Raw genomic sequence first — 25,487 nt, forward strand, 5'->3', positions numbered from 1 at the left:
TACACAGCGCCCGTGGGGCAGCCCTGTGGGGCAGCGCAGATCCACTCAGTGCCCGAGAACCAGCTTCTCCGAAGGGGAGCAGAACGCACGCACGGCCCAGTGATCGAACGGGCCCCCGCTTGCTGGGCTCTGGGGGTACGCTGCCCTTCATCAGCCAAGGAAGGCATGTGCCGCAGTCCCAGGGCCTCGGGCTGCGTGGGGTGCAGCTGGCTTTCTCCCCGCACAGGAGAACCCACACGTGGGGTGACGCAGGTGTCTGGCTGGGCCTAAAAGATACTTCCCCGACCCCCGCCCCGGGCAGTGATGTGCAAGAGCACCCCAGGACGGGTGCGGGAGTCCTGCGTGCTGTGTGGGGACACACAGGTGGGAAGTCCCACCTGCCTTCAGATCCAGAGAAAGCCCCCTGGAGCACAGGCATCTGCACCCCGGGAAGGCGAGACCCTCGACTCCTGGCGTGCAATCGGACCCTCCCACAACACAGATCCACCGACACCGCTCTGGCCAGGGGGGCAGTGAGCTCAAAGTGTTCCCGGCCTGGGAGGAAGGTGCCCTGCTGGTCTTTACACAAGAGGGATTCAGAGCAGGAAGCGCTCGGAGGCCCCAGGCGCACACTGACCCCAGAGTTCCCAGAATGGATCCCCTCCGGGCCTGCCTGGAATGAGGAGGGAGGCTCGGAATGCCTCCCAAAATGGGGCGGGGGATGGTCAGCCACAGCCACACAGAACCCCCCCTTCCAGACCCCAGCTGGAACACGGCCCCGCCCGCCCTCCCCTTCCAGCCTCCGCACTCAAGCCGTCACAAGCTACCGCCTCCAAAGACAGGGGCCTGCAAACAACCGCGAGGACACAGCTGGTGCTGCACGGCGACAGACCACAGAAGCACCACTTCACCTTTGTCCCCGACATCGCAGCCCACGGGCACATGACAGGGAGGGACACAGGACACTTTACCCAGACCCAGCCCAGACCAGGGCCCCATGGTACCGACCCACGCCTGCCTCCTGGAGGTGGACACCGTCTGTGCACCCAGTGACCCCCCCCCCCCCCCCCCCCCCCGCCGAGGCCCCGCCGTACCCACACCCGTCCGGAGTGCCCGCCGGCCTTAGGTCACAGTCCACCCTCACTAACCGGTTCATCAGATACAGCCACCTCGTGTCCGACACGGGGGTTCCAACCTCCCCATCCCTGGTCATTGGACCCAGACCCTCCCGACTCCCCAAAACTCACGGGTGCCCCCTGCACATGCCCCCAGGCACCTGCTATGTGGAAGCCATCCTCGCCACCCTGACCTCCTGGAATCAGAGACCTTTCCAGGGAACCTTAACTCTTGACCGCCAGGCTCAGGCACAGTGCAGCGTCGGGCGGGGCCCAGGACAGCTGAGCAGACCCCCATGGCCTCCGGCCCTCGTGGATGCTCAGAGGCCTGGGGTCACATCCTCAGCCCCACTCCCCACGAGGGGAGCACCCAAACCCCGGCCCCACTGGGCCTGGGGGTCAGTCAGACACCGGGGAGCCCATGGGGGGTGGGGGGCAGCCACTATCTGGAGGGAATTAAACAGGAACACGCCATTTGGAAAGAGGTTTTAGTGAGGCCGCCCGGAGCTCCCGCCCCAGGCGTCTGGCACTAGCGAGGAGACACGCCGTCCTGCGGGAGCCTCGGTGGAGTCGGGGAGCCACTGGGTCCAGCGAAGAGGCAGTTTAGTTTGGGCTTCAGGTCGTTCCACACCTTGCTCATCTGGAGAAGAGGGAGTGTCCCAGGTTGAGACAGGCCACGAGCCGGCGACACGCCCCAGTGCGTCCGTTCCCCGCAAAACCCCTAGAAGCCCGACACAGCCCACCCGGAGACCCCGGCTACTGCCCCCGGCGCCACAGGCCCCTCCGCTGCCTGCTCTCATCCCCTTCTGCCTCGGATGGCTTGGTGTAAGGGGAATCCCGAAGTCCAACAGGACAAGCCGTCCGGGTGTTTCCGGCATGACTGGTTCTAGACCAGAGACCGAGCTGCCCGCTGAGACGCTCATTCACAAATGCCCCCGGCCGGACTGACAACCTCCACCTTCTAGCCCCTCACCCTGCCTCCAAGATGTCGTCCGCGAGTGTTATGGACTGCACACCTGAGCTCCTGCTATGCGCTGTCCGTCCAGACAGAACCATACCCACCCCACATGTGGGCTCCACACACATCTTCCCGGTCTGGGAGAAGCCCATTCCTCCCCGGCTGGCTGAGTCAGGATGGTCCCCCCCCACCCCCCGCTGGTCAGTGTGGTCCCTGGGGACAGGGACGCTGTAGTCTTCCGTGCGCCCAGCACAGCCCCGGACCCCAGCTGCTTGCAGCCCATCGCCCTCCGGGTCCCCAGGTGATCGTGGAGGTTCAAGGACACGACCAAGGCTGCAGAGCTCCAACAGGCACGGAGCCGGAGCTCTACAAGCTGTGGCCCAAGCTGCCCCACTGTTATCAAGGACCCCTGAGCAGGTGACTGCGCTCCCAGGGCTAACTAAAGGCGTCGAAGGAACCCGGAACACACGATGTCTGAAGGCAGCTCCAGCAAAAGCATAACCACCCGAGAACCGTTCACAAGTTTCCTCAACCCTGCAGACACCCAGCCTTCCAGGCTGTCCGGAGAGGACACACCCGGCCCCGTCTGAGAAGCCAAGAGTCCAAGCCTGGCTAGTGCAACACGGCTCTGGGTCACGGGGGCCAGGCAGGTGTCAGCGCGGCCTGCCAAGCCTCAGGACAAGCACAGCGCTTCATCCCCGTTTATAAGCCGCCATCTGGAGGACGCTGACCAGGGGTCTTCAGGAAGCGACCCCCTGCCTCCTCTGACCGATTCCCCACCGTCTCTTGTCTCACTCAGTTCTGGGGGACGCTCTGCTTTACCCCGACTCTGAAACTCCTCCGGGAGAAGAGAAATGCTTCCTTCGTTGCCTCCCACAGTCCCGTCCCCTCCCCCGAGGATGGCGTGGACAACTTCACCCCTGCAGTTCAGGCTCCGTGTGGGACTAGCAGATGTGAGCAAGGCGGGCTGAAAGGTCCCGTGCCCACCCCCTCACCCCCCAGCTCCCTGCCCTTCCCGGTGACCCTGCAGGGCCAGCCGCAGGGTGCCAGACTTGCAGGCAGAAAGGTGCCGGCAGGCAGACCCACCTCCTTGTGCCCCTGGATCTGAGAGTTGACAAAGGCACCGAGGATGTGGGAGGTGAGGGGCAGGTACACGTGGACCAGCTGCATCTCCTGGTGGAGGCAGTACAGGGAGAAGTAGCCCCGGAGCTCCATCGTCTGGATCGCGTTCTCCTGCTGCACAGGAAGGAGGCGCCCTTGCACCGGGCTGGCGCGCACCGCGGGGCGCCCCGCCCCGCACCACCGCCGAGGGAAACGCCAGCCACTCGTGCCAACCGGGCATCCGGACGGCACCGCTCCGGGGGCGCCTGGGTGGCTCAGTTGGGTTCAGCACAAAGCACCGCTCTGGGCGTGGCGGGGCGGCCCTCCCGCCGCCGGCTACCCCGGCACAGGGCAGCGACGTCCGGGCAGCACGGGAGCCAGCCAAGGACAGGCCGGAAGTCCAGCTCCGGGGGGGCCACCAGGCCGGGCGCGCAGCCCAGCCCAGCGGGGCAGACCCAGGCCGCCCACGGCCCCTCCCCCCACCCCCCGCGCCAGGACCACCTCCACGATGCGGGATTCCAGCTGCTCCACGGAGTCGGGCTCCCGGCTCTGCACAGTGGCGCTCATCATCTGCCGCTTCATCAGGCTGTACTTGTGCAGGGCCCGCTGGTGCTTGTGCAGCACGCCCTTCTCGTGCCGCTCGCACAGGTCCTGTGGAGGGAGGTGCACCGTGCTCGGCCCCCAGCGGGAAGGGACCCGGAGCCGTCCGCCCCGCCCCCCACCGTGGGAGCCAGCAGGTGAAAGGGAGCACGGGAAGGAGACTATGCAACAGACGCAGGCTTCCGAGTCCGCACCATTCACACGCGAGCCTCTCCCTCCGCGCTGTTCACACGCGAGGGTCTCCTTCCACGCCGTTCACACTCCAGTCCTCCCTCCACCCTCCGCCGTTCATACCCGAACCCTCCCTCCGGCATTCACACTCGAGACGCCGCTCCGCGCCATTAACACGCGAGCCTCTCCCTCTGCGCCGTTCACACGCGAGCGTCTCCCTCCGCGCCGTTCACATTCGAATCCCTCCCTCCGCACCGTTCACACTCGAGCACCTCCACGCCATTCACACTGGAGCCTCTCCCTCCACGCCGTTCACACTCCAGCCCCTCCCGCCTCAGAAAAGGCTCAGGCACACACTCTCTCCCTCCCTGCCCGGGAAGTGTTCACGGCACAGAGCGGCTTGGGGCCAGGCCCAGGGTCGAACCAAGAGGGGTCGCAGTGCCAGTCGGCACCACAAACCAAAACCACACGGAAGACAGGGCCTGTCCACAGAGAAGATGCCAGAGCGCCGGGACAGCGCCGGACCTCGGCCTGTCACGCAGCCCAGTGTCAGAACGCTGTGTGCCTCCAGCAGCACAGAGACCAGTCTCCAAAAGGAAGCTGCACGGGCATTTCCCTGCAGCCCTAAAATAACCTCAATCAGGAGTCTTGTGGGAAATATCGGCCACTGAACCAGTGCTGGGATTTCGAGGCTGCCTGGCTACCATCCAACTTAACAGACAAATCCCTTCGGAACATTCCTCAAAGTACTAGGCCCCCTCTCCTTGAGCTCAGCAAGAAGGATTCTCTGGCTTCACAGGCAATCCAACCTGTCACCAGTGCTGCGACAGTTAGGAAGTCTGCAGTCAGACTTCCTGGAATCTCTGCCCGTGGAAGGGGCAAGCTCCCTCAGTACCAGGCCAGCCCCTCACAGTATCTGTAAGGACCTAGCATATTCACGCGTGCTCTCACACACACACACGTGCACACACGTATAGGCGTGCATGCATACACACGCAAAAATGCACACTACGTGCACACGTGTGCATGCGTACGTGCACACATAGAGATACACACGTGTGCATGCAAACACGTACACTGGTACACATATTAATATGTGTGCACACACATTCACATGTACACACAGATACATATATACACAGATACCCTAACACATACACACGTACACTCACTCAGGTACATTCACACACACGCACAGGTTCACGTACATACGTGAACACACATACGCATATGCATGCACACATGCATGCACATTCATACACACGCACACTCACATACACATGCACACATACACACATACCTATACACACGCATTCACGTGAGCCTACACTCACGCGTTTGTGTGCATGTGCACACACCCACACACCTTCCATGGGCAGACCAAGGCAAGCCAGAGGCCTGTCCGCACGCCTGCCGGGTCACAGCCGGAACCCCTGCAGTGCCCGCCGAGACCACCCACGGTCTTCCCTCCTCGGCCCTGGCTTCATGGCTCTTTTCCCACTCCCCCGGAGTCAAGCCCTGAAAGTTCACGGGAGACTTCTCAACAGCTCCGTCCCTGGCCAAGGAACAGCCGGACTCACTTTATAGGACTGCAGCAAATCCAGGAAGAGGTTCAACTTCTCCACCACGTCATTCTCTTCCTGTTTGCCCTAGAAAACAAGGGTGGGTGACCAACACCGAGCACCACGGGACCCAGAGGCCCGGCCACGGCCTCCCATCTGCAAGCCTGAGCCGGCCCTCCCCCCACGGCCACCAGCCAGCTCTGCAGAAGAGCCCCCTTCCCACACGACAGCCCCCCACACAAGGCAGGGGAGCCAGAGAAGCCAGCGGCTAGGCGAGAGCTACATCCTGGGCCTCCAAGGTCACCCGTCCACATGCGCTCGCCGCTCAACACCACTGGGCCTCACGGCCCGCCAAAGCCACGGTCACAGTTGGGGCCAGGCTGGCCTCCTGGGAACACCCAGTGCTAACACTGTGCTCACGGCCACGTGTCCTGAAGGGCTACAGCACAGCTTACGTCCTTCAGCTCCCAACGCTTGCCGAGCACCTCGCCCAGGCGCAGCACCGGCTCCTCACGAAAATGAGCCCTTTTACGACCTCTAGAGCTCCAGCTGTGGCAGAGCATGAAGAGCGCCTCTCATAAACCTCACATTAGGCCCAGTGTGTAGAGGGTGCCGCCGGAAGGCGGCAGAAGGTGCGAAGAAGCGAATAGAAGGACGTGTCTGAGGGGGTTACGAGCACCGCACTGCGAGCCAGCGGTTCCGGCCCACGCTCTGCGGCCGACTCAGGGAACCCCAGGTCTCCAGCCCGATGACCTCAGAGGCTCCAGGCCACTCCAACCCACGCCCAGAGCCAAGATTCCAGCCAGTAAGGTTACAGGAAAATAGCAGTGTTTCAGTCTTTTAAAACCTGGAAAGGAAAACACCAGAGATCCACAGGTGCCCCGTTCCTTCCTGAGTGGGCAGGGGGGCCCAGGAGAATGGAGCCTCCCCCAACCCGTCTAGTAGTAGGAGGGCCTGAGGGTCATTCCTGCTCGCGTCCCTGGCTCCCAGGTCCTCGTTCTAGTCTGATGCCCCAACGCGTGAGACCCCACACCGCCATCCTGTCCGCAGGAAAACGGCCCGCTCTGGGTCTCAGCGGTCTCGCTGGGCTGCGGTGATGCAGATCTCCTCACAGTCTGCAGAGAACAAAGCCAGGACGCGTGGAGACAGAGTGAGGAAAACCCTCCCTCGCATGCCTTTGCTCACACGGCCAGAGTGACTAGAACCCCGGCTGTGCTGGATCAAAGTCCTGATGGGCCTCTGATCCACTTTCACATTAAGACGACACTAATTCCACTTCACCGTGAAAACCACCGCGGACAGAGAGCAACATTCAGGAAGTGGCACTTCCTCAGACGTCGCATTTCAAAGCAGCCTCCGTGAGATATCAGAGAATCTCGGAGCCGGGGGGAACTTCAAACTACGAACTTGCACATCAGAAGCCCGAACCCTGTCTCCCTCTTCAAACGCAGAAACCCAGCATCCAAATCTCAGTCGGAAACCACCGGAGACGACAGAGTTTGGAATTTCCACCCCGCGTTCTGCGTGACCTCGGGGGGTTCACGGTGCGCCCCACACACACCCCCACCCCTGCCACGAGGCTACTTGTTGAAGAAGGAGCTGTCTGGGGCCCAGGATCCCCGCAACCAGGATAACTTCACTTTTCCATTTTACAATCAGCTGTGAGGAAAGTTCAACAGGTTAAATGAGAAGTGTTTTAATGACTTCATCCAGCCCCCTCCTTTTCACGGACCAGAAACAGGCCTGAGACCAAAGGGACCTGAGCCACGTCCCAGCACAAGACACCGGCCGCGCACCGAGCAGGCTCCCTCTCCACGCTGCCACACCTCCAACACCACGTGCCCGGTCCTCCCCGCGGTGGAAATGTGGGCGCCACGCAGACCTGGACACGGACTTGGCCCGGCACCAATTCCGAGAAACGCCAACACCAGTTTCTAATGGGAACACACAGGCACCAGAACCACAGAGGAAGAAAACCCGGGACTTTCCCTACCCGCAACAAGATCAGATCCCTTCTTCAACACTCAGAGATATCCTGGGCCCCTGAGGGCCCCACGTGAAGCCTGAAAATCCCCCAATTCCACGCTTGGGGATCGGCCACCATCACTGTGTTCTCCGGCTTGCTACTAAGGAGCTTTGCGTCTGAGGCAGCAAGGCTTTCCCAAGTACATCGCTTTAATTTATTTAAAACCATCTACCGTTTTTAGACAGTTTTTAGATGGTTAGGGAAAGACCGTTTCCCCAAGAACTGGGCAGCAAATGCTCACCCTCAAAGTCACGTAGCAGTTTTACAGCATAAAAGCACCCAGATGAGCCTTTCCGGCTGTCAGTGAACACCGCACCTTCCAATCGATCCCCAACGACCACACCGCACCCGTGTGGATGGCGGCAACATTTCCGGAGTCTAACTGGGTATCTGGGGGGTACGAGGGGGCTCTCGCGGGGTGCTGCAGCTTACTCGTTGTTCTCTTGGGTGACCGAGGGGCCAAATACTTGCTGGCTGGGACAGCACAGCGGAAACTATTTGGTCCACCCACAGGTATCTGAGGAAGTCAGAGATTACGTTTGCCAGGGCAGTTACAGCATCTGATTTCAGCAGAGTCAACCCTCTGAAGATCAGACCCCATCTGTCTTCGTCATCAGCAACCCTCTTCAGAGTCAACGGCTCACAGGAAGCTGCTCGGAACTGACGGGGATGTGCAGTTCCCGCGGGGCCCGGCAATCCACTCGCCGCAGACTCTGACCTCTGAAGTGCACGTGAGAAGATGTCCCGCGTGTGCTCCCCAGGTACAGAATGTTCTTCGGAACGGACACCGTGGAGAACAAATTCACTCACCTGCTGGGCGGCCTTGTCGGCGAGCAGTGCAAATTCAACGGACAGGCCTTTCAGTGCCTGTTTCAGGGACCCCCACGTGCTACTGTGCAGAGTGGCCCAGGAGGGGAGCGGGGTCGTATCAGACCCTAAAGCACTAGGGGAAAAAGAGACGGACGACAAGACACTCAAGGCCTGGGAGCTGACCTGGCCGTCCGCCACGACAACCCGTGACCCAGGACGTGCGTCTGAAAGGCCGGGCCTCAGCCCCTCCCCCAGACCTCGGGACCAGTCCCGGCCAGCAACCCCCAGCGCCTGCGGGGGAGGGCGGAGTCATGCTGACAACAGCCCTCAGTGTCCTTTTCCCAGTGAAATCGACCCCTTCTCAGATCTAGTCCCGACCTCGGGAGAACGTGTGACATACATGTGACACACGTGTGACATAGTGGTGCACACTCACGTATTGAGGGATCCACGTTTCCCTGCCTAAATGCCTCAGTTTTCTTCTTCCTAACATCACTGACCATTTCCCCAACTCTCTGCTTCCCCTTTCCAAAGTGAACCAGGTCAGAACGGAGGGGATTCTGGGCAAGCACCTCTGCCTGGACATCGGCAGGCCCCTCCCCACCTGACCGAGCCCTGCAGAGCTGGGGGCACCTGCCTCAGCTCCTTCCCGAAGATGAGGAGGTCAGCAGCATTGTCGATGGCCCTCGACGCAATCCGCTCGGCCCGGTCGCGAAGCTTGTGGAAGCTGTTGTAGATGTTTCGAATGAGCTCCCGGCTGACAGCGAACTGAGTCTGGATGTCGGCTGGGAGGAAGTCCTGACAGGGAGGAGAGAAGGCCGTGGGTTACTGGCCGTGAAGTGCCTTGGGGAAAAGACGACCGTCGGCAGGGGAAGAACGGTACCCACTGAGCAGCCAGTGAGCCCAGACACCAGGCCACGGGGGCACTTCACTGGGCCTCCCTTCTGGTCCAGGAAAGAAACAGCCCATCATCACCCACACACCACGGACACGAAGAGGAGTGGCCCCTAGTGTCCGCTGAAGCCGGATCAAACTGACGTCCTGCCGAAACACACCCCTGTACTAACCTTCAAGTACTAACCTTCAAGTACTAATCCTCAAGTACTAACCTTCAAGTACTAACCTTCAAGTACTAATCCTCAAGCTCAGAGTGACAATCACAAAGTCCTAGCCCTTCCCTCGAGGCAGGGCTTCCCAGGGGCCCTCACTTTCCCCCAAGAATCAACTTCTCACCAGCTTTACTGTTAACTACCTGTTAATATTAACCATCGTTTACCGTAACATTAACTAGATAATGCTTAGAAAACAGGCTGCTTAGGGAATGAAATGAAGGTAAGATACATGTATTTCTGTATGGAGAAGCAGTTGAACAAGAAAGGAGGGCCGCCCAGGGGTTCAGTCAGCTAAGCGTCCGACTCTTGGTTTCAGCTCAGGTCATGATCTCCGGTCTGTGGGATCGAGCCCCACGCCAGGCTCTGTGCTGACAATGCAGAGCCTGCTCGAGATCCTCTCTCTCCCTCTCTCTGCCCCTCACCAATCGCTCTGGCTCGCTCTCTCTCAAAATAAACATCAAAAAATTTAAAAAAGGAAAGGAAAAAAGCTAGCCAACAGCTACCTTAATTCTTTTTGAAAAAAAGAACAGACTAAATTTTAAAATAAACCAATGTGACAATCACTCCCCTGAAATCCAAGAAGCTAGTGACGAAGCCAGTGTCTGCCCGAATCACAAAAAGCCTCAGTCACGTCCGGGCAGGCCGCTCAGAAGTCTGGGACCTTGCCAGACGACAGCCTCTCTGAGCCTGTCTCCCCATCTGGGAAATGGGCAGCACACCCGCTGTCTGAAAGGAGAGCCGATGAGAAAACCACGCCGCGGGCCTTCGTGTCGTCTCCAGCACGCGGGGGAGGCCCAGGGCGGTAGCTGGTACGCGGTCGCCGCCCTGGTTGGGGGGGGCGAGTGTGGCGGCGGGAGCGGTACCTTGGCCCGAGGAGCCAGCTTGCAGCTCATGAACTCGTCTCCAACACACTGAGCCGACTCCTTCAACTTGTTCTGCACGTCCTGCGAAAGGAAGACAGAAACACCACATCCACCAGCCGCAGCAGCGTCTGCCTGAGACCCATTAAGTCAGCGAAAGGCAGGATGTAGTCCTTCCTCCAGAGAGCCAGGTTTCCACGGATCTGCTCTCACGTAAGTATCCAGAATCTCTTCCCGGACTTTTCTCCACTGACCTCCACCTTCAGGACGGCCGTCCACAGACAGGAAAGCCTGACCTAACAGCAGCTCCGGAGGGGAGACCTGTCTCCAGGAAACAGAGACCGCACGCACACGGCAGGGACGGCGTCCGTGCTGCTGCCGTCGGGCTCATCACATCTGCTAGGTCCCACCCACGTGGGGCACAGGGACCAAAGATGAGGTCTCTTCCTCCCTGCACACAGACCCACGGGCCCCAGGCCCACAGAGCCCCGGGAGAGCTGGTGGGCAGCACACAGGGGCCCAGCCCGGCCCTCTGACAGCAGGCCTCCGTGGCAGTCCACGTCAAGGACCCACAAAGAGCCACGGGAAACACAGGCAAAGATCCTAACATGCAGCTGTTTGTGGGTCAAGGAATTCTAGAATTTCAGAGAGGCCCTGAAGACCATCTGGCCCAATTCTCTCGTTTTACCAGAGAAAAGAGTCAAGGAGGCCATAGGGACACTCTACCTGTGTGAGAACAAGGGGTCAGAGGAGCCTCATGCCTCTAGAATGGGGGCGCCGTCCGGCTCCACGTCTAGGAGCACCCTCCCCTGTCGTGAGCCGTGTACAGCTCCCACGTCCCACCACGTTCCTCTTGTGGCAATGAAGATCCCTGCTCTAAAGGAACCTGTCCACCCAGCGTTCAGAAGACCCACACTCCCAGCTCAAGGGCAGGCAGTCACAGAAACGTCCCCTGAACGACTGCTTTAGGTCCCATAAAAGAGGCAAAGGTGACAGGTACCCCTGGCTGGCATAGAGGGAAAGCCAGCGGCCTTCTCAAGGAGGGTCTCGGTGTGTCTCATCTTCCCGCAGGGGAAGGGAGTGTGGGATCGAGCCCCTCCTAGGTCCCTGGGGAAGGGAAAGCTACCGTGTTGGAGCCCCACCCCCACCCCACCCTCTTCCTAGGCGGAGCCGGCCGCCCTGGGGACCAGGCAGTGACTTCCTCCACAACTGTGAACAAGGACACTGCAAGACAGCAGAGGGACGCCCACGGCCGCCGGGTTTCTAACTGAAACTAACGTCCACGCGGAGACAGTCCCGGCACGCAGGTCTATGCTGCAGCTCCACTAGAAAGACTCGGCTCAGGGGACTCCTGGGGGGCTCAGTCAGGTAAGCGTCCAACTTCGGCTCAGGCCACGATCTCACGGTTCGGGAGTTGGAGCCCCGTGTTGGGCTCTGTGCTGAAGGTTCAGAGCCTGGAGCCTGCTTGGGATCCTCTGTTCCCCTCTCTCTCTGCCCCTCCCTTGTGTGCGTGCTCTCTCTCTCTCTCTCTCTCACTCAAAAAGAAACATTAAGAAAATATATAACTCAACTCAGCCTTCCAGTGGTACTTAAGGTGGCTCTTTTCGCTTCCCAGAAATCGCTCATCCTGATCTGGGGTCTCGAGCATTTCCGTAACCCCTCCCAAACAGAGCCTCTGTGACCGAGCCTCAGTGCCCACGGCGACCGTGCAGAGAACCCTCTACCTGGATACACAAAACCCCGCCAAGCCAAAGCCAGGGGCGCCTCGTAACGTTACACCCCCGTGATCTGGGAGGAGAGCAGATGTCACTCCTGGCACCACGAGGGCAGCAGACTCCCCGAGGGCCCCCAAACAAGGAGGGCAGGGGAACAAGCACGCTCAGGAACGCCACTCACGCGGGGAGACTCGGGGCGCACCCACAGCAGAGCGATACTCACCGGGCCACTGAAGGACAGGAAGAGCCGGAGGGCCACGTCCTCGGAGAACGGGGGGTGCCGGGCCACCAGGTTAATGAAGCGCCTCAGGGCCCTGCGCCGGGCCTCAATGAACTCGCGGTCGGCTGCAGACCGAGAGCAAGGGGTCGGCCGGCGGCCTGCGCCGCGCCCCCCACCCCCCTGACCCCGGCCATCTGGAGACGTGACGGGAAAGCCCGGGTCCCTTCTGTCGTAGCCCACAGTAGCCGCCCCTCGCCGGTCCCCAGCGTGAGCGCTGGGCGCCACCAGTGGGGAACGAGGGGGTCCGCGGCACCCACCCTAGCTGGCCCCGGCCTTCCCGCGCACGTCTCGCACCGGGCGCCCCGGCCCCCGCCCGAGCCCGCTCTACCTCCCAGCACTCTCTTGGGCGGAAGGGCCGGCACCATGCGGTAGGGGAACTTCTGCAGCAGCATCTCGTGGAAAACCACGAAGTCGTTGTACCGTCTGTACACGGAGGACCTGAAGCGCTAGAAGACAAGAGGGCCCGCGCTCACGCCGGACGCCGGAAACCTCCCCGGGTCAGCGCTCCCCTCCCTCCCATCCCCCCCGCCCCGAGACGGAACCCACGCACGACGCAGGGCCTCATCCCCGCTCACGGGGCCTCCACGGCAAGGACGGGCGCCCTCCTCCCTCCCGGCACCGCGCGGCTCGGGCCTCACGTCCAGCCCCCACCGCGGTCTTCACGGAGCGCTCAGCCGCGAAGCCGGCACCCACCCCACCCTCAAAGGCAGCGCTCGGACCGGAGGCCTTCCCCACTGGGGGCCGGGGCCGTCCTCCCACACACGCCCCAACACCGGCGCGACAGCGTCCCGGGCCCAGCGGTCGACAAAGACCAGACCCCGACGAGGGGGGCGGATGGAACGGACGTCCGACTGCAAGTCCGTCTGCCCCGTGGCAGATAAAACCGCGGGTGCCACGAGGGATCCACGCGACAGAGGCACGACCTGGACCTACTGGAAGGGCCCACGTAATGGACACGCACGAGCTGCTAGCCTGGGAAGTATACAAGCTGCCCTGGTGGTAAATGATACTGCGGAGTGAGAGAGGCCAGGTGATTCCAACGACAGGACGTCCTGGAAGAGGCGGAGCTGCGCAGGCAGAAGACGGGGGCTGCCTGGGCTCAGGGCGGAGGGAGGAGCAGGGGGAGCACAGGGGACTTTTAGGGCGGCGAACAGCGCGAGGGACACGGGACGGTGGACACCTGCCGTCCCACGTTCGCCCAAACCCACAGAACGTGCACCCACCCAGAGGGACCCTCCCGTGAACCATGGACTCCGGGTGATAACAGCGTGTCAGTGTGGGGTCACCGGCTGTGACAAATCCACCATCTGGGGGACACCGATAACGGGGGAGTCTGGGGGGGGGCGGGGAATTACAGGAAATCTCTGCCCATTCAGCTCAATGTTGCGGTGAATCTAAAACTACCCCCCAAAGTCTACAAAAAAATTAAACATGCTACATGAAAAAAACACAAAGTCAGTTGTGCCACGTGCTGGGGACTGCATGTGTTGCGCCCCCTCTGGATCTGCCCCAGCCTCCGGCGAGCGGGATGCAGGACAAAACGCGTGGCCCCTCTGCCTGAACACCTGCAGGCTGATCCCTCCGCCCGGCAGGGCTGCCTCCTTACGAGACGACACACGTGCTTAAGGAATTACGTTACTGAGACGGAAAAGGCCAGAAGCCCAACCTCACGCCCCTCTGATGCGCCATCACCTGGGGGAATGGCAACCACAGGCATGGGAGAACTAAGTTTACTCACAGGCCTCGGTGACCGCAGCTTGGAAACACCATGAAACAAAAACCCTGTGATTCCTGGGGCGCCCGGGTGGCTCAGTTGGTTCGACTTTGGCTCAGGTCATGATCTCTCGGTTCACGGGATAAAGCCCCACATTGGGCTCTGTGCTGACAGCACAGAGCCTGGAGCCTGCTTTGGATCCTCTGTCCCCCTCTCTCTCTGCCCCTCCCCTGCTCTCTCTCAAAAATAAATGAAAACATTAAAAAAAAACAAAAAATACAGCGGCACCTGGGTGGCTCAGTCAGTTAAGGGTCCATCCTGACTTCGACTCCGGTTAAAGATCTCACATTTCATGAGTTCGAGCACTCTGCACTGACTGCAGAGCCTCCCTGGGATTCTCTCTCTCTCCTCTCTCTCTGCCCCTCGCCTGTTCACTCCTTCTCTCTCAAAAATAAATAAAAACATTTAAAAAAAAAAAAAAAGGAAAGAAAGAAACCACCCTGTGATTCTGGATTCCCATGGCACATGCACACGGCCATTCGGTTCGGAAAACGCACTTCCTCCCTGGATGACGACCGAAGCCTGACAGTGGCGGGGCCCCGTCACCAGGGCGGCCCTCTCACCGGTGGGGCCCTGCTCTACCTGTCCCTGCACATCTCCCCCTGACACAGAGGGGCTGCACAAGACCCAGGATGCTGCCGGCTTGTCAATGACTTACTCCTCAGTTTCTGAAGAGTAAATCCCTCCCCCCACCAATGTTTATCCTAACAGCACTGGGATATAGAAAGAGAACAGACACACACACCCGCCCCCAGTATTTATTCTAACGGCACCGGGATTTAGAAAGAGGACAGACAGAGGGACAGGGATATCAGTGTGCTCCATGCAGACTCGCAGTCCTGGTGCCAGACGCCTCGTGAAGTTCGATATCGGCGGGCAGGATAACAGGTCAGATGGCGTCCTTAGCGGAGATGAGGTGGACACACCAGTCCTGCCCTCCAAACTGGATTCGCTGCCGGAAGCCCCCACTCTATCCTCAGGATTTCCCAGTTACTACAAAACCACTCCCAGGCCGGTGTGTGCCCGCACCTGGTGCTCAGAAGACGAGTGAGCTCCTACGAAGCAGCATCCCAGACGCAGGGAAGAGGGGAGCGGGCTGGGCTAGGGGTGTGGCTGAGCCAGAACAGGACCCAGGGACACGCACACGCAGGCTCTGAAGATGTCTGTTGGGCACCCTGGCTCTGAGCGTCGAGTTTTGGGTCTCACCTTTAAGCCCAGCGCAGACTCTCTGCAGTCCTTCTCCTCCTCATACCCCTGCCCTAACGTGTCCCCGCCCCTTCCCACCTCCTTCCAACACACACACACACACACACACACACACACACACACACACGCACGCACACACGCGCGTGCGCGCTCTGCCCCTTACCTGGCTGGAAACCTCGTATTCCACATGCTTTAGGAAGAGGCCCTTCTTCTCGGGAATGAGCTCCACCTGCACGGTGTCCCTGGCCAGCAACTCCTGCAGGGTGTACGAAAGCAGCAGCGGGTTCCCCTGCGGCATCTGCATTCGACTGGGGTGTGGGTCCCTCCACTCGCTGACCTGGGGCGCTGGCAAGTCTGGAGGGGACAAGGCGACCGGCCAATAAAAACGGCTGCTCGGAAGCAGAGGCTGCCACGGCGGGCCTGCCCCCGCCGCGTGCTAGCTTCGCACGTGGACCGTGGCCACATCACCCCCGTTCATTCAGGCCGCGGAGCTTGTGCCCCGAAAAGTCCCCACGCCATGAGGCGTCCACCCGCTCGTGAATCAGCAGACACACCCCCCTTTCCAGGACCAGTCAGATCTAGTTTTCAACCTGGGAATAGAAGAAAGTGAACTATTCACAAGTTACGTGCAAAAGAGCCCTCCTTTTCTCTAGAATTGAAAAGGTTAAAACTAAGAGCCGTAGAATTTCTCTCTCCCACTGTTTCCACAGTGAACACGCATGACGTCACGTGCCAAAGCAATGATTCCAATTCCACGTAGGTAAAAACCCACATCTTGCTTAGAGCCATGGTTCCTGATCACACAAGTCAAAGAATTAGGCCCTCAAACCTCAGCTTCCTTACACATCACTCACAAGGCAGCAAAACACAGGTCCGAGAGATTACAGGCTAAAAAACACAGAAGTCACAGGAAAAAGTCAGTTTGGCTTTTAGTACAGAGTTTGAAAGAAAAAGAGTTCTTTTCGGTTAAAACCTGTAATAGGGGCTCCTGGGAGGCTCAGTTGGTGGAGTGTCCGACTCAGTTTCGGCTCAGGTTATGATCCCAGGGTCATGGGATCAAGCCCTACATCAGGCTCTGTGCTGAGTGTGGAGTCTACTTGAGATTCTCTCTCCCTCTCCCTGCCCTCCCCTGCCCAAGCACGCATGCTCTCGTGCTCCCTCAAGACAAATGTCAAAATATATGTATACGTACATACGCTACATACATAATAAAGGTATCCCATAGCGGGAGAGGGGGTCAGAGTCTGATCAACATTGCTATTGCTATAAATAACCACAACAAAGTGTACATTTTTTTCTTTTTCAAAATTTTCTACAACGTGGTTATTTCGCTTTTTTATGATTTACTTCTTAAAATAACACTTTAAGATTCTGGTTTACATTCTAAACAGAAGTAATGGCCAGATTACTTTCACCTCTGAAATTACTCAGCATTTTAGAATTTAAAACGTAGCTGCTTTTAATTGACCTTAAAGCTTAAGAAAAAAAATAAACTAAGGCCTTAATGCTTACTTGGGAACCCCAAGGGCCTCATAAAAAGTCCACACGAAAACTAAATTATTATGTGCTCTACAAGCAGTAAGCTCCCAAGTGAGGGCACATATCCTAGGGTCAAAACAATCCACCAGGGCGCAAGAAGAAAATATTAATAATTCTATTTGCATTTTGTTCCCTTCTTTTCAAACTTATATTCTTGTGATATCATAACACATGTAACATAATATTAGAGTAGTGCGTGCATGCAACTTACTAAAACATGTGTGTATAGATATGTGTGCATATATTTGCACGCGTATTACATGTGCAAATGTGTATGTGTACGAGTGGGTGAATATATGTACACGAGTATATGTGTATACAAGTGTGTGTGTACATGTGTATAAATGTGTGTGCAAGTGTGTGTATATACCTGAGTGTGTGTGTGTAAGAGTATATATGTACGTGGGTATGTATGTGTGTGAACTTGAGTGTGTGTGAGTTTATGTGTATATGGGGGGGTACGTACATGTGTGTGTACGTGTGTATACACTACTGTGTATATGTGTACATGGGTATGTATGTGTATCAATGCACATGTGCACGAGTGTGTAGATGGGGGGATGTACATGTGTTCAAGTGTATGGGAGAGTGTCTGTATATAAGCATGTGAGTGTGTGTGTACATGGGTGTGTATGTATGTGAACATTAGTGTGTATGAGTATATACGTACATGAGTCTGTATGTGTATCAATGCACATGTACATGAGTATGTGTGTGTATACACAGGGGTGTACATGTGTACAGGTGTGTATTTGCAAGTGTGTGTATAAAAGTGTGAGTAGTGAGCGCGTGCACGACCATATACGTACATGGTGTACGTATATTGCATGAATGTGTGTACATGTGTATATATGTGTATGAGGTATGTGTACATCAAGAGTCCCCAATATCTTAATGGCCAAAATGTGGAGACCACAGCTTCAGACAGTACCTGTTCTCCCATCCTAAAACCCAGCCCCTTTCCATGTGAAACTATTCTGGTGGCCTTAGAACTGCGCTGACCCAGTCTCCAGGGACCACACATACCCTGGGTCAACGAGACAGCACGTGTGTCTCAAGTACTCACTCAAGTGAGTGACGAACAACACAGAGACACTGGGCTCAGCAGTACCCATTCAGCTCGTGGCTACCAAGTGTTCCCACTGCCGGGCACAATCTATGAGGATCCAAACTCCAGGGCGAACTGGAATACACCGTGACTTAACTTTAATAGCACCCAGGTAATGAGCCAGGGGGCCCAGACACAGCACCAGGACACGAACTCGGGGGACACAGACGCCCTCAGCTTTGCTCTGGATGCATGCTGGCTGTGGGGGAGCCTGGCACTTAGAAGGGCACTGAAGGAAAGCTGGCTGAATGACTATTTACTGATATGTACTACACTTTCACGAGTGAAAGGTAGCATGTCTGGGGGGAAAACAAAGTCTTAGGTAACTAGAGCACAGAATATGTGGAAAAACAGGAAACAATCAAGTTAAAAGGTAATGGAGAAAGAACATTTTTATCAGAGAAAAGATGTGCAAATCATGTATCTGAGAAGGTAATGGTATCTGAAATATACAAAGAACTCTTACAACGCACTAGAAAAAAAAAGAGAGAGACAGAGAGAGAAATAACCCAATTTTAAAATGGGCAAAGCATTTGCATACACATCCCTCCAAAGATATACCAGTGGCCAGTAAGCACATAAAAAGATTCTCAACACCATTAACCGGCACGGAAATGCAAATCACAGCCACAGTGAGATACCACCCACTGTGACGGCTCTAATTAAAAAAGAAAAAAAAAAGACCAGTGAGCATTGGCAAGGGTGCAGAAAAGTCTCGCTCATGCTGGCAGAGGCTTACGCGAGGCAAAAACAGTCGGCCACTTCCTCGGTGTCAGAGGCAGAGCCGCTATATGACCCAGCAGCTCCCCTCCTGGAAATACACCCAAGCCAGATGAAAACGTGTGCCCACACAGAGACCTGGAGACAAATGCCCACAGCAGCACCAGGCGTGAGAGCCAAGGAGCGGAGAACCCCAAGCACCCATCAACGGTGAGGGGATAAATAAAAGTGGTTCATCCATACAACAGACTCCTTCCGCCGTGGAAAGGAATGAAGAACAGGTTCACACTACAAGATGGGTAAACCTTGAAAACCTCAGGGGAAGTGAACTAATCCATGCAGGGGATGAGTCCGTCCACAGGAAATCTCCAGAAGAGGCAAACCTACAGAAACAAAGCAAACGGATGCCTGCCTGGAGCTGGGGGCAGGGGGGGCAACGCCTGGAGAAATGAGCAGTGACTACTGGAAAATGGGGGGTTTCTCGGGGAGACGATAAAATGCTCCAGAGGTGATCATGGCGATGGGTGCACGACCCCGTGAACACACCAACGACGCTGTATTGTACACCTTAAATGAGTGAATTGTATGGCAGGTAATGACAATTCTACACGCCTTAAATATAAAAGGCAACATCAGTAAATGGAAGAGTCCTCTCTTCTACAGAAGCAAAAATGGTCAGAACCAGCTCTTTGAGGACACTGGGAATTGAAGGTCTGTGGCAATCCCGGGCACATTTATTGATGCAATAATTAGCGAAATTGAGGTTATACTGGAGTAGGGAGGCCCTTCCTCCAGTATGGCTGCAGTTGTCATAAGAAAAGGGAAGACCACACAAAGACCCAGAGGCACCCGACACGCGGGGGTGGGCACATGGCAACGGAGGCAGAGACCAAAGGGACACGGCCAGAGACCAAGAACACCTTGGCAGCTTCAACCACATGCTGGGAGAGGCAGGAAGGATCCTCCCCTACAGGGTTCAGAGGGAGTGCAGCCCTGCCCATGCCTGGATCTCAGACGTGGGGCCTCCAGGGCTGGGAGGCAACACGTTCCTGTTGTTTCAAGCCACCCCATATGTGCTGCTTTGTTAGAGCAGCCACACACAACTCACACGAGAAACTTTAGAGAATTCGTTCTGAGAGGTCATTAAATAAATCTACAATGGTCGGCAGCAACACCTTGGGGAAGGAGGAAAACGTGATTTCCCCAGAGCTGTCACGTTATATTATTTAAACTGTCAGGTTCACAACTGAAGTTTACAAGACACGCAAAGAAGTAAGACAGTACAGCCAAACACAGGGAAAAACCACCACCAGAAACTGTCCAAGAAAGGCCAGGCATTGAACTCATTCGACAGAACTGAAGGAGGGGCGCCTGGGTGGCTCAGTCGGTTGAGCGTCCGACTTTAGGAGAGCCTGGATCCTGCTTCAGATTCTGTGTCTCCCTCTCTCTCTGCCCCTCCCCTGCTCATGCTCTGTCTCTCAAAAATAAATAAAAACACTAAAAATAATAATAAAATAAAGAACTAATGCAGAGGAGAGCAGTCCCAGCAATAGAAAATATGGATAAACAGACCAAAATTGTACAAGAGGAGCAGGAAAAGATTCTGGAGTCAAGGAGCTCAACAAACAAAATGGAAAATTCACAAGCAAGGTTCAATAGCAGATCTGAGTGGGCAGAGGGAAGAATCAGCAAACCTGAAGACAGGTCAACTGAGACTGTCCGGTGTGGAGGACAGAAAGAAAACAGAATGAAGAAGAACGAACAGCCCCTCAGCAACCTGTACCAACATCACCGACTGCACCAACAACAAAACCGACTGTACCAACACCACCGGCTGTACCATCATCATCAACATGAGCGGCCCAGGAGAGAGGATCGGGAAGAATAGGCGAATGAACTGCCAAATTTTTCCCAAATTTGATTTTTAAAATCCAGGAACCCAAAAAAACCCACCCAAGATAAAGTCAGGGAGATTCAGAACTAGACAGGTCACAACTCCGTGGTTCAAACTGCACCATTCTGTGTCCAGAGACCAAGAGAAACTCTTGAAAGCACCAGGAGATCAGCAACCGGGCAAGACGAACAGCTCACTTCTCAGAAGCCACGGAGGCCGCAAGGCAGTGCGATGGCACATGCAAAGTGCCAGAAGACAGAACAGTCAACCGAGAATTCTACAACCAGCAAAACTATCCTTGCAAACCAAAGGAGAAAATAAGACACCCCAGATGACTAAAAGCAGCCAATTCACTTCTGCACTAGCAGTCGTGTTGTTCCTTCCGAGAGACAAATCCACGTGTGGAAAGAAAGAACACCAGTAAAGGTAACTGCACTGGTAAATACGAAAGGCAGTAGAAACTTATCCGTAAGTTTTTCTGGGTGACTTAAAAGACAACGTATGAGGCAGTCATCATAAATCTGTTTTGAGGAGCGTACAGTTTATATGGAAACAATCTGCACAGCTGATAACAGAATGGGGAGAGGAAGGGAGCTGTAAGGGAGCAAGATTTCTACACGCCACTGAAATTAAACTTGTACTAATCCAAGCAAGATTGTTACACATTAACATGTTGACGTGTACTCCCAGGGCAATCACTAAGAAAATAACAGGAATAATATAGTAACCGAAACAAGGGAATTTAAACCGTACACTAGAAAATACCTATTTGATGTAAAACAAGGTAATAACGGAAGAACAGAGGAAAGATAAAAGTAATGAGGGAAAGAAAATTTGGGAAGCACCAAGCATGTACTGATTTTGTTCTCTTCCTGATGGGTCAAGTAAGCTAATATAAGACATATTAGCTCAGTAATGATTACCAAAGGACCACAGGCTGCTGAAGAACCTGAACTCTGACCACAAGAGAATCTAAAAGTCAGAACCCAGGGGCGCCTGGGGGGCTCAGTCAGTTGAGTGTCCAACTCTTGATTTCAGCTCAGGTCATGATCCCAGGTTGTGGGATCAAGCCCTACATCAGGTTCCAAGCTGAATATGGCGCCTGCTTGACATTCTGTCTCTCTTTCTCCCCCACTCATGCTCGCACTCTTTGAAAGAAATACACACACACACACACACACACACACTTAAAAATCAGAACCCAAAAGGTACATTTTATTGTTACTTTTGTTAACGGGGTCACCATGTTGTCCGAGCTGCTATTTTCCTTTTTTTTTTTTTTTTTTTTTTTTTTTTATATTTTATTTATTCTGAATGAGAAAGAGTGACCAAAGGAAGGGCAGAGAGAGGGGGAGAGAGGGTGGAGGGGGAGACAGAATCCCAAACAGGCTCCACGCTGTCAGCACAGAGCCTGATGGCAGGACTCAAACTCACGAACTGTGAGATCATGACTGGAGCCTAAACCAAGAGCTGGACACTTAACCAACTAAGCCACCCATGTGCCCCCTCTGGTCGAAATTTCAAAAAAAAAAAATTTTAATGTTTATTTATTTTTGAGAGAGCGAGCAAGCGCAGGCAGGGGAGGGGCAAAGAGGGAGGGAGACACAGAACCCGAAGCAGGATCCAGGCTCTAAGCTGTCAGCACAGAGCACGACGTGGGGCTCAAACCCACGAGCCGTGAGGTCATGACCTGAGCCGAAGTCGGACGCTTAACCGACCGAGCCACTCAGGTGGCCCTGGAAAAGTTTTAATCTCAAGAAAGCTGTGATTCCAAGTATCAGTTTCCTAAACTGGGACATGTCTTTTGAAATGTTTAAGAAGGAAAACAGATCATTCCAGATCAGCTAACCTGTCATGCAACAGACCACACACCGTGGAAAGGGCAGAAATTCAGGGAGAAAGGTGGAAAGGGCAGAAATTCAGGGAGAAAGGTGGAAAGGGCAGAAATTCAGGGAGAAAGGGTCTGGTTTTCTGTAGGAGTAAATGTCAAGTTCACTGACAGGACTTAATACCCTTATCAGATGGACAACGAATTGCACACCCACCCACCCCGCCCCAACAGGTAACAGTTTCCAAGAGAGGCAGCGAGGCCCCATACTGAAAGGCTCCGGACAAAGGATGGGTTTTGACCTCAGACGGGTGTGTGTTGACACCCAGTCTCTCATTTCCTAGCAGTGCGTGCCCGGCAAGCAACCCCCTCCGAGCTAACCACTTACCACCAGTAAAATGCAGGGGTAAGGCTGCCTGCCCAGGGCCAGGCCCTCGTCAGCAACAAACCCTCAGAGGTCTCTCTAGCGGTGCTCCCTCTCTGCTCCAACCCTTCTGACACACAAGCGCTCAACCACGGGGTTTGGACTCAACCCAGAACCCAGTTCAAAGCCTTGCCTTGAAATGCCACTCACGGTCCGAGAGAAGCTGGAAGGAAGCGGCTCCCAGACCCGGAGGCTCAGCGCCTCGGGCTGATTCCACACTGCCCCAGCGGCCCTTGTGGGAAATGAGACACCAGAGCTCAGAGTAACTACCTGCTAGAAATCAGTGAGTAAGCCCCTGCCTCCCTTCGGGATTACCGTGCTCCACTCCGAACCACCTTCGTGCATCTGTGGACTAAAAGGCAGAACCAACTGCCCGTAGCAATAGGTGTTCGGGGCCGTGATCCAGGCTGGCCCGCGGAGCGAGGCCCCACGGGTGGCAGGGATGAGGCCCAGTCTCCACCCCGGGGGACACCTCGCTACCCGACAGAGATGTGCTGGCTCCAGGTGACTGTAAGACAGCCTGGCAGGTGTTGAAGGAACAGGCACTGATGGGGAGTGGCGTCACTCCCAAGCCAGCCACCGGCGCGCCGCGGGACCCCCGGCGTGGGCCTCTGCCGCTCTACAGCGCACACAGGGAAACGGTCAGTGAGCAGCATTCAACGTGTCCGGCTCCGAAATTCTGGGATTCTCCAAGCCAGCTATCCACAAACGAAAAGCAACGAAACGTCACACAAAGCCCACTGTCCTTCCCCCCCCCCCCCCCCCCCGTATTTCCATCAGAGCCTCTGGGCAGCAGTCCTGCCACGGGCACGCCGCCGGAGAGGTCCAGCCCCTCTGCGTCCGGACAGCCCCCAGCAGCAGGGGCCCTTCCTCACCCGCCACAGGCCGAAGCTTCGGGAAACCAACAAGAGTTGTCCAATGAGCATGCGGTCACGCACACCCTCACTTCATGAGAGCAAGCCCCAGCAAATGCTGACCAACGCAGAAGTCACAGACCAGGGGACCCTGCACACACACAGGAGGCTGCACCCAGCCCGGCCAGCCGCCCCACCGTGGAGGGACAGCACCAAGCACCCGCAGATACCCCAACTATGCCCCAGCTCGGCCCACCCCCGGGTCTCACTGCTTGCAGAGAGCCCCGGTGGGGGGGGGGGGGGGGTAAAGGGCTTTCTCCACCGTGGCAGGTCACGTGTCCTCCAAAGGCAGCCAGGGAGGAAGCTTCCTGCCATCCGAGTTTAGCAGCACGGTGGGCGGGAAGTTGCGTTCTGATGGCCCCCAAGTTCACCGTTCTACCACCACGCGGATCTGTCCCTACTGCCGTCCTCGGCTGCTGGCTCACCAGCACGTGGGACCGGGACCGGCAAGAGATGGCACATGCATCAGGGTCCGCTGCTGGGCTTGACCAGACACTGAGGGGTACGATGGCTAGTATCCAAAGTCAGGAAGTAAGTGTGGGCAAAGACGCGGAGGGACCGGACGCCCTGGACGCGGAGGCGGAGACGGACAGTGCCCTGCTTAGGCAAAACGCGGGGCAGGTCCTCACGAAACAGAATCACACGTGACCAGCGATCCCGCTTCCGGTCTATCCCCAGAAGAACCGGAAGCAGGACCCGAAGAGACACCCGCTCGCCCACGTTCGCGGCGGCAGGATTCCCGGCGGCCGAGAGGTGGAAGCGACCCACGCGTCCACCGACAGACGACCACAGTGTGGTCCGGCCACACGACGGACTATCACTCAGCCTTAACAAGCAAGGAAATCCTGGCACCGGCCGCCACCTGCGTGAACGCGGAGGGCGGGAGGCTGAGTGACACAAACCACACACGGAAGGACGGACACTGTAGGATCCCACTCCCACGAGGCCCCAGGGTCGTCAGACTCGCGGACACGGTTGGACGCGCACTGGGACCCACTCCCACGAGGTCCCGGGGTCGTCAGACTCATGGACACGGGAGGACACGCACTGGGACCCACTCCCACGAGGTCCCAGGGTCGTCAGACTGACGGGGACAGAAAGTACATGATGGTATCAGGAGCTGGGGGAGGGGGAGGGAGGTCAGTACTGAATGGGGTTTAATTTGGGAAGATGAGAAAGTTCTGGAGAGGGACAGTAGGGATGGCTGTGCAATAACGTCAGTGTTCTTAATGCCACAGAACTGCACGCTTGAAAATGGTTAACATTTTATGCCACGTATGTTGTACAATTAAAGAAACACACTCGGGGGTGGCTGGGTGGCTCAGTCAGTTAAGTGTGTGACTTCAGCTCGCGGTTCATGAGTTCGAGCCCCACATCAGGTTCTGCACTGACAGCTCGGAGCCTGGAGCCTGCTTCCCATTCTGTGTGTCCCTCTCTCTCTGCCCCTCCCCCACTCATGCTCTCTCTCTCTCTCTCTCTCTCTCTCTCTCTCTCTCTCGCTCTCTGCAAAAATAAACATTTACAAAAAAATTTTTTAAAAGAAAGAAAGAAACACACTCGGATCGCTGGGTTGAACCCCCAGAGTCTAGGGTAGGGCCTGAGAACCTGAGTTTCCAACAAGCGTCCAGAGGCCCCAGTTTGAGAACCGCTGTCATAGGACGAGCGGAAGAAGGACCTCAGGGCCTCGCCTAGACCCACGGCCCAGACCGGACACAGACCAGGGGTTCGTGTGTGCTGCCACCTTGTTCTGCTCACTCATCAGAGACAGCAGCGACAGCAGCGTTCCAGGTG

General features: G+C 56.4%; 1 protein-coding gene across 6 annotated transcripts in view; it reads right to left on the bottom strand.

Annotated features, from left to right (window-relative positions):
* Positions 1-1,568: 1,568 nt before the first annotated feature.
* Positions 1,569-25,487, bottom strand: part of SNX8 (sorting nexin 8) — a 68,387-nt gene continuing 44,468 nt past the window's right edge. For 4 of the 6 annotated variants that reach the window (XM_086691853.1, XM_086691854.1, XM_086691851.1 and 1 more), the window contains exons 2-11: positions 15,433-15,623; positions 12,618-12,735; positions 12,233-12,354; positions 10,298-10,378; positions 8,960-9,120; positions 8,323-8,455; positions 5,505-5,573; positions 3,655-3,804; positions 3,139-3,288; positions 1,569-1,734 (exon numbers count right to left, since the gene is read on the bottom strand). In XM_086691853.1, the coding sequence (XP_086547979.1) occupies positions 1,624-1,734; positions 3,139-3,288; positions 3,655-3,804; positions 5,505-5,573; positions 8,323-8,455; positions 8,960-9,120; positions 10,298-10,378; positions 12,233-12,354; positions 12,618-12,735; positions 15,433-15,573 (1,236 nt within the window). In that variant the 5' untranslated portion in view covers positions 15,574-15,623 and the 3' untranslated portion in view covers positions 1,569-1,623. Of the gene's footprint in view, positions 1,735-3,138; positions 3,289-3,654; positions 3,805-5,504; positions 5,574-8,322; positions 8,456-8,959; positions 9,121-10,297; positions 10,379-12,232; positions 12,355-12,617; positions 12,736-15,432; positions 15,624-15,895; positions 16,074-25,487 lie in introns of those variants that run through there. The other 2 variants (XM_086691850.1, XM_086691848.1) reach the window with 2 other exon arrangements.

Source organism: Puma concolor, chromosome E3 (assembly GCF_028749965.1).
Source record: "Puma concolor isolate L17-30 chromosome E3, mPumCon1.1.hap2, whole genome shotgun sequence".
In the NCBI taxonomy this organism is placed as follows: Eukaryota; Metazoa; Chordata; class Mammalia; order Carnivora; family Felidae; genus Puma; species Puma concolor.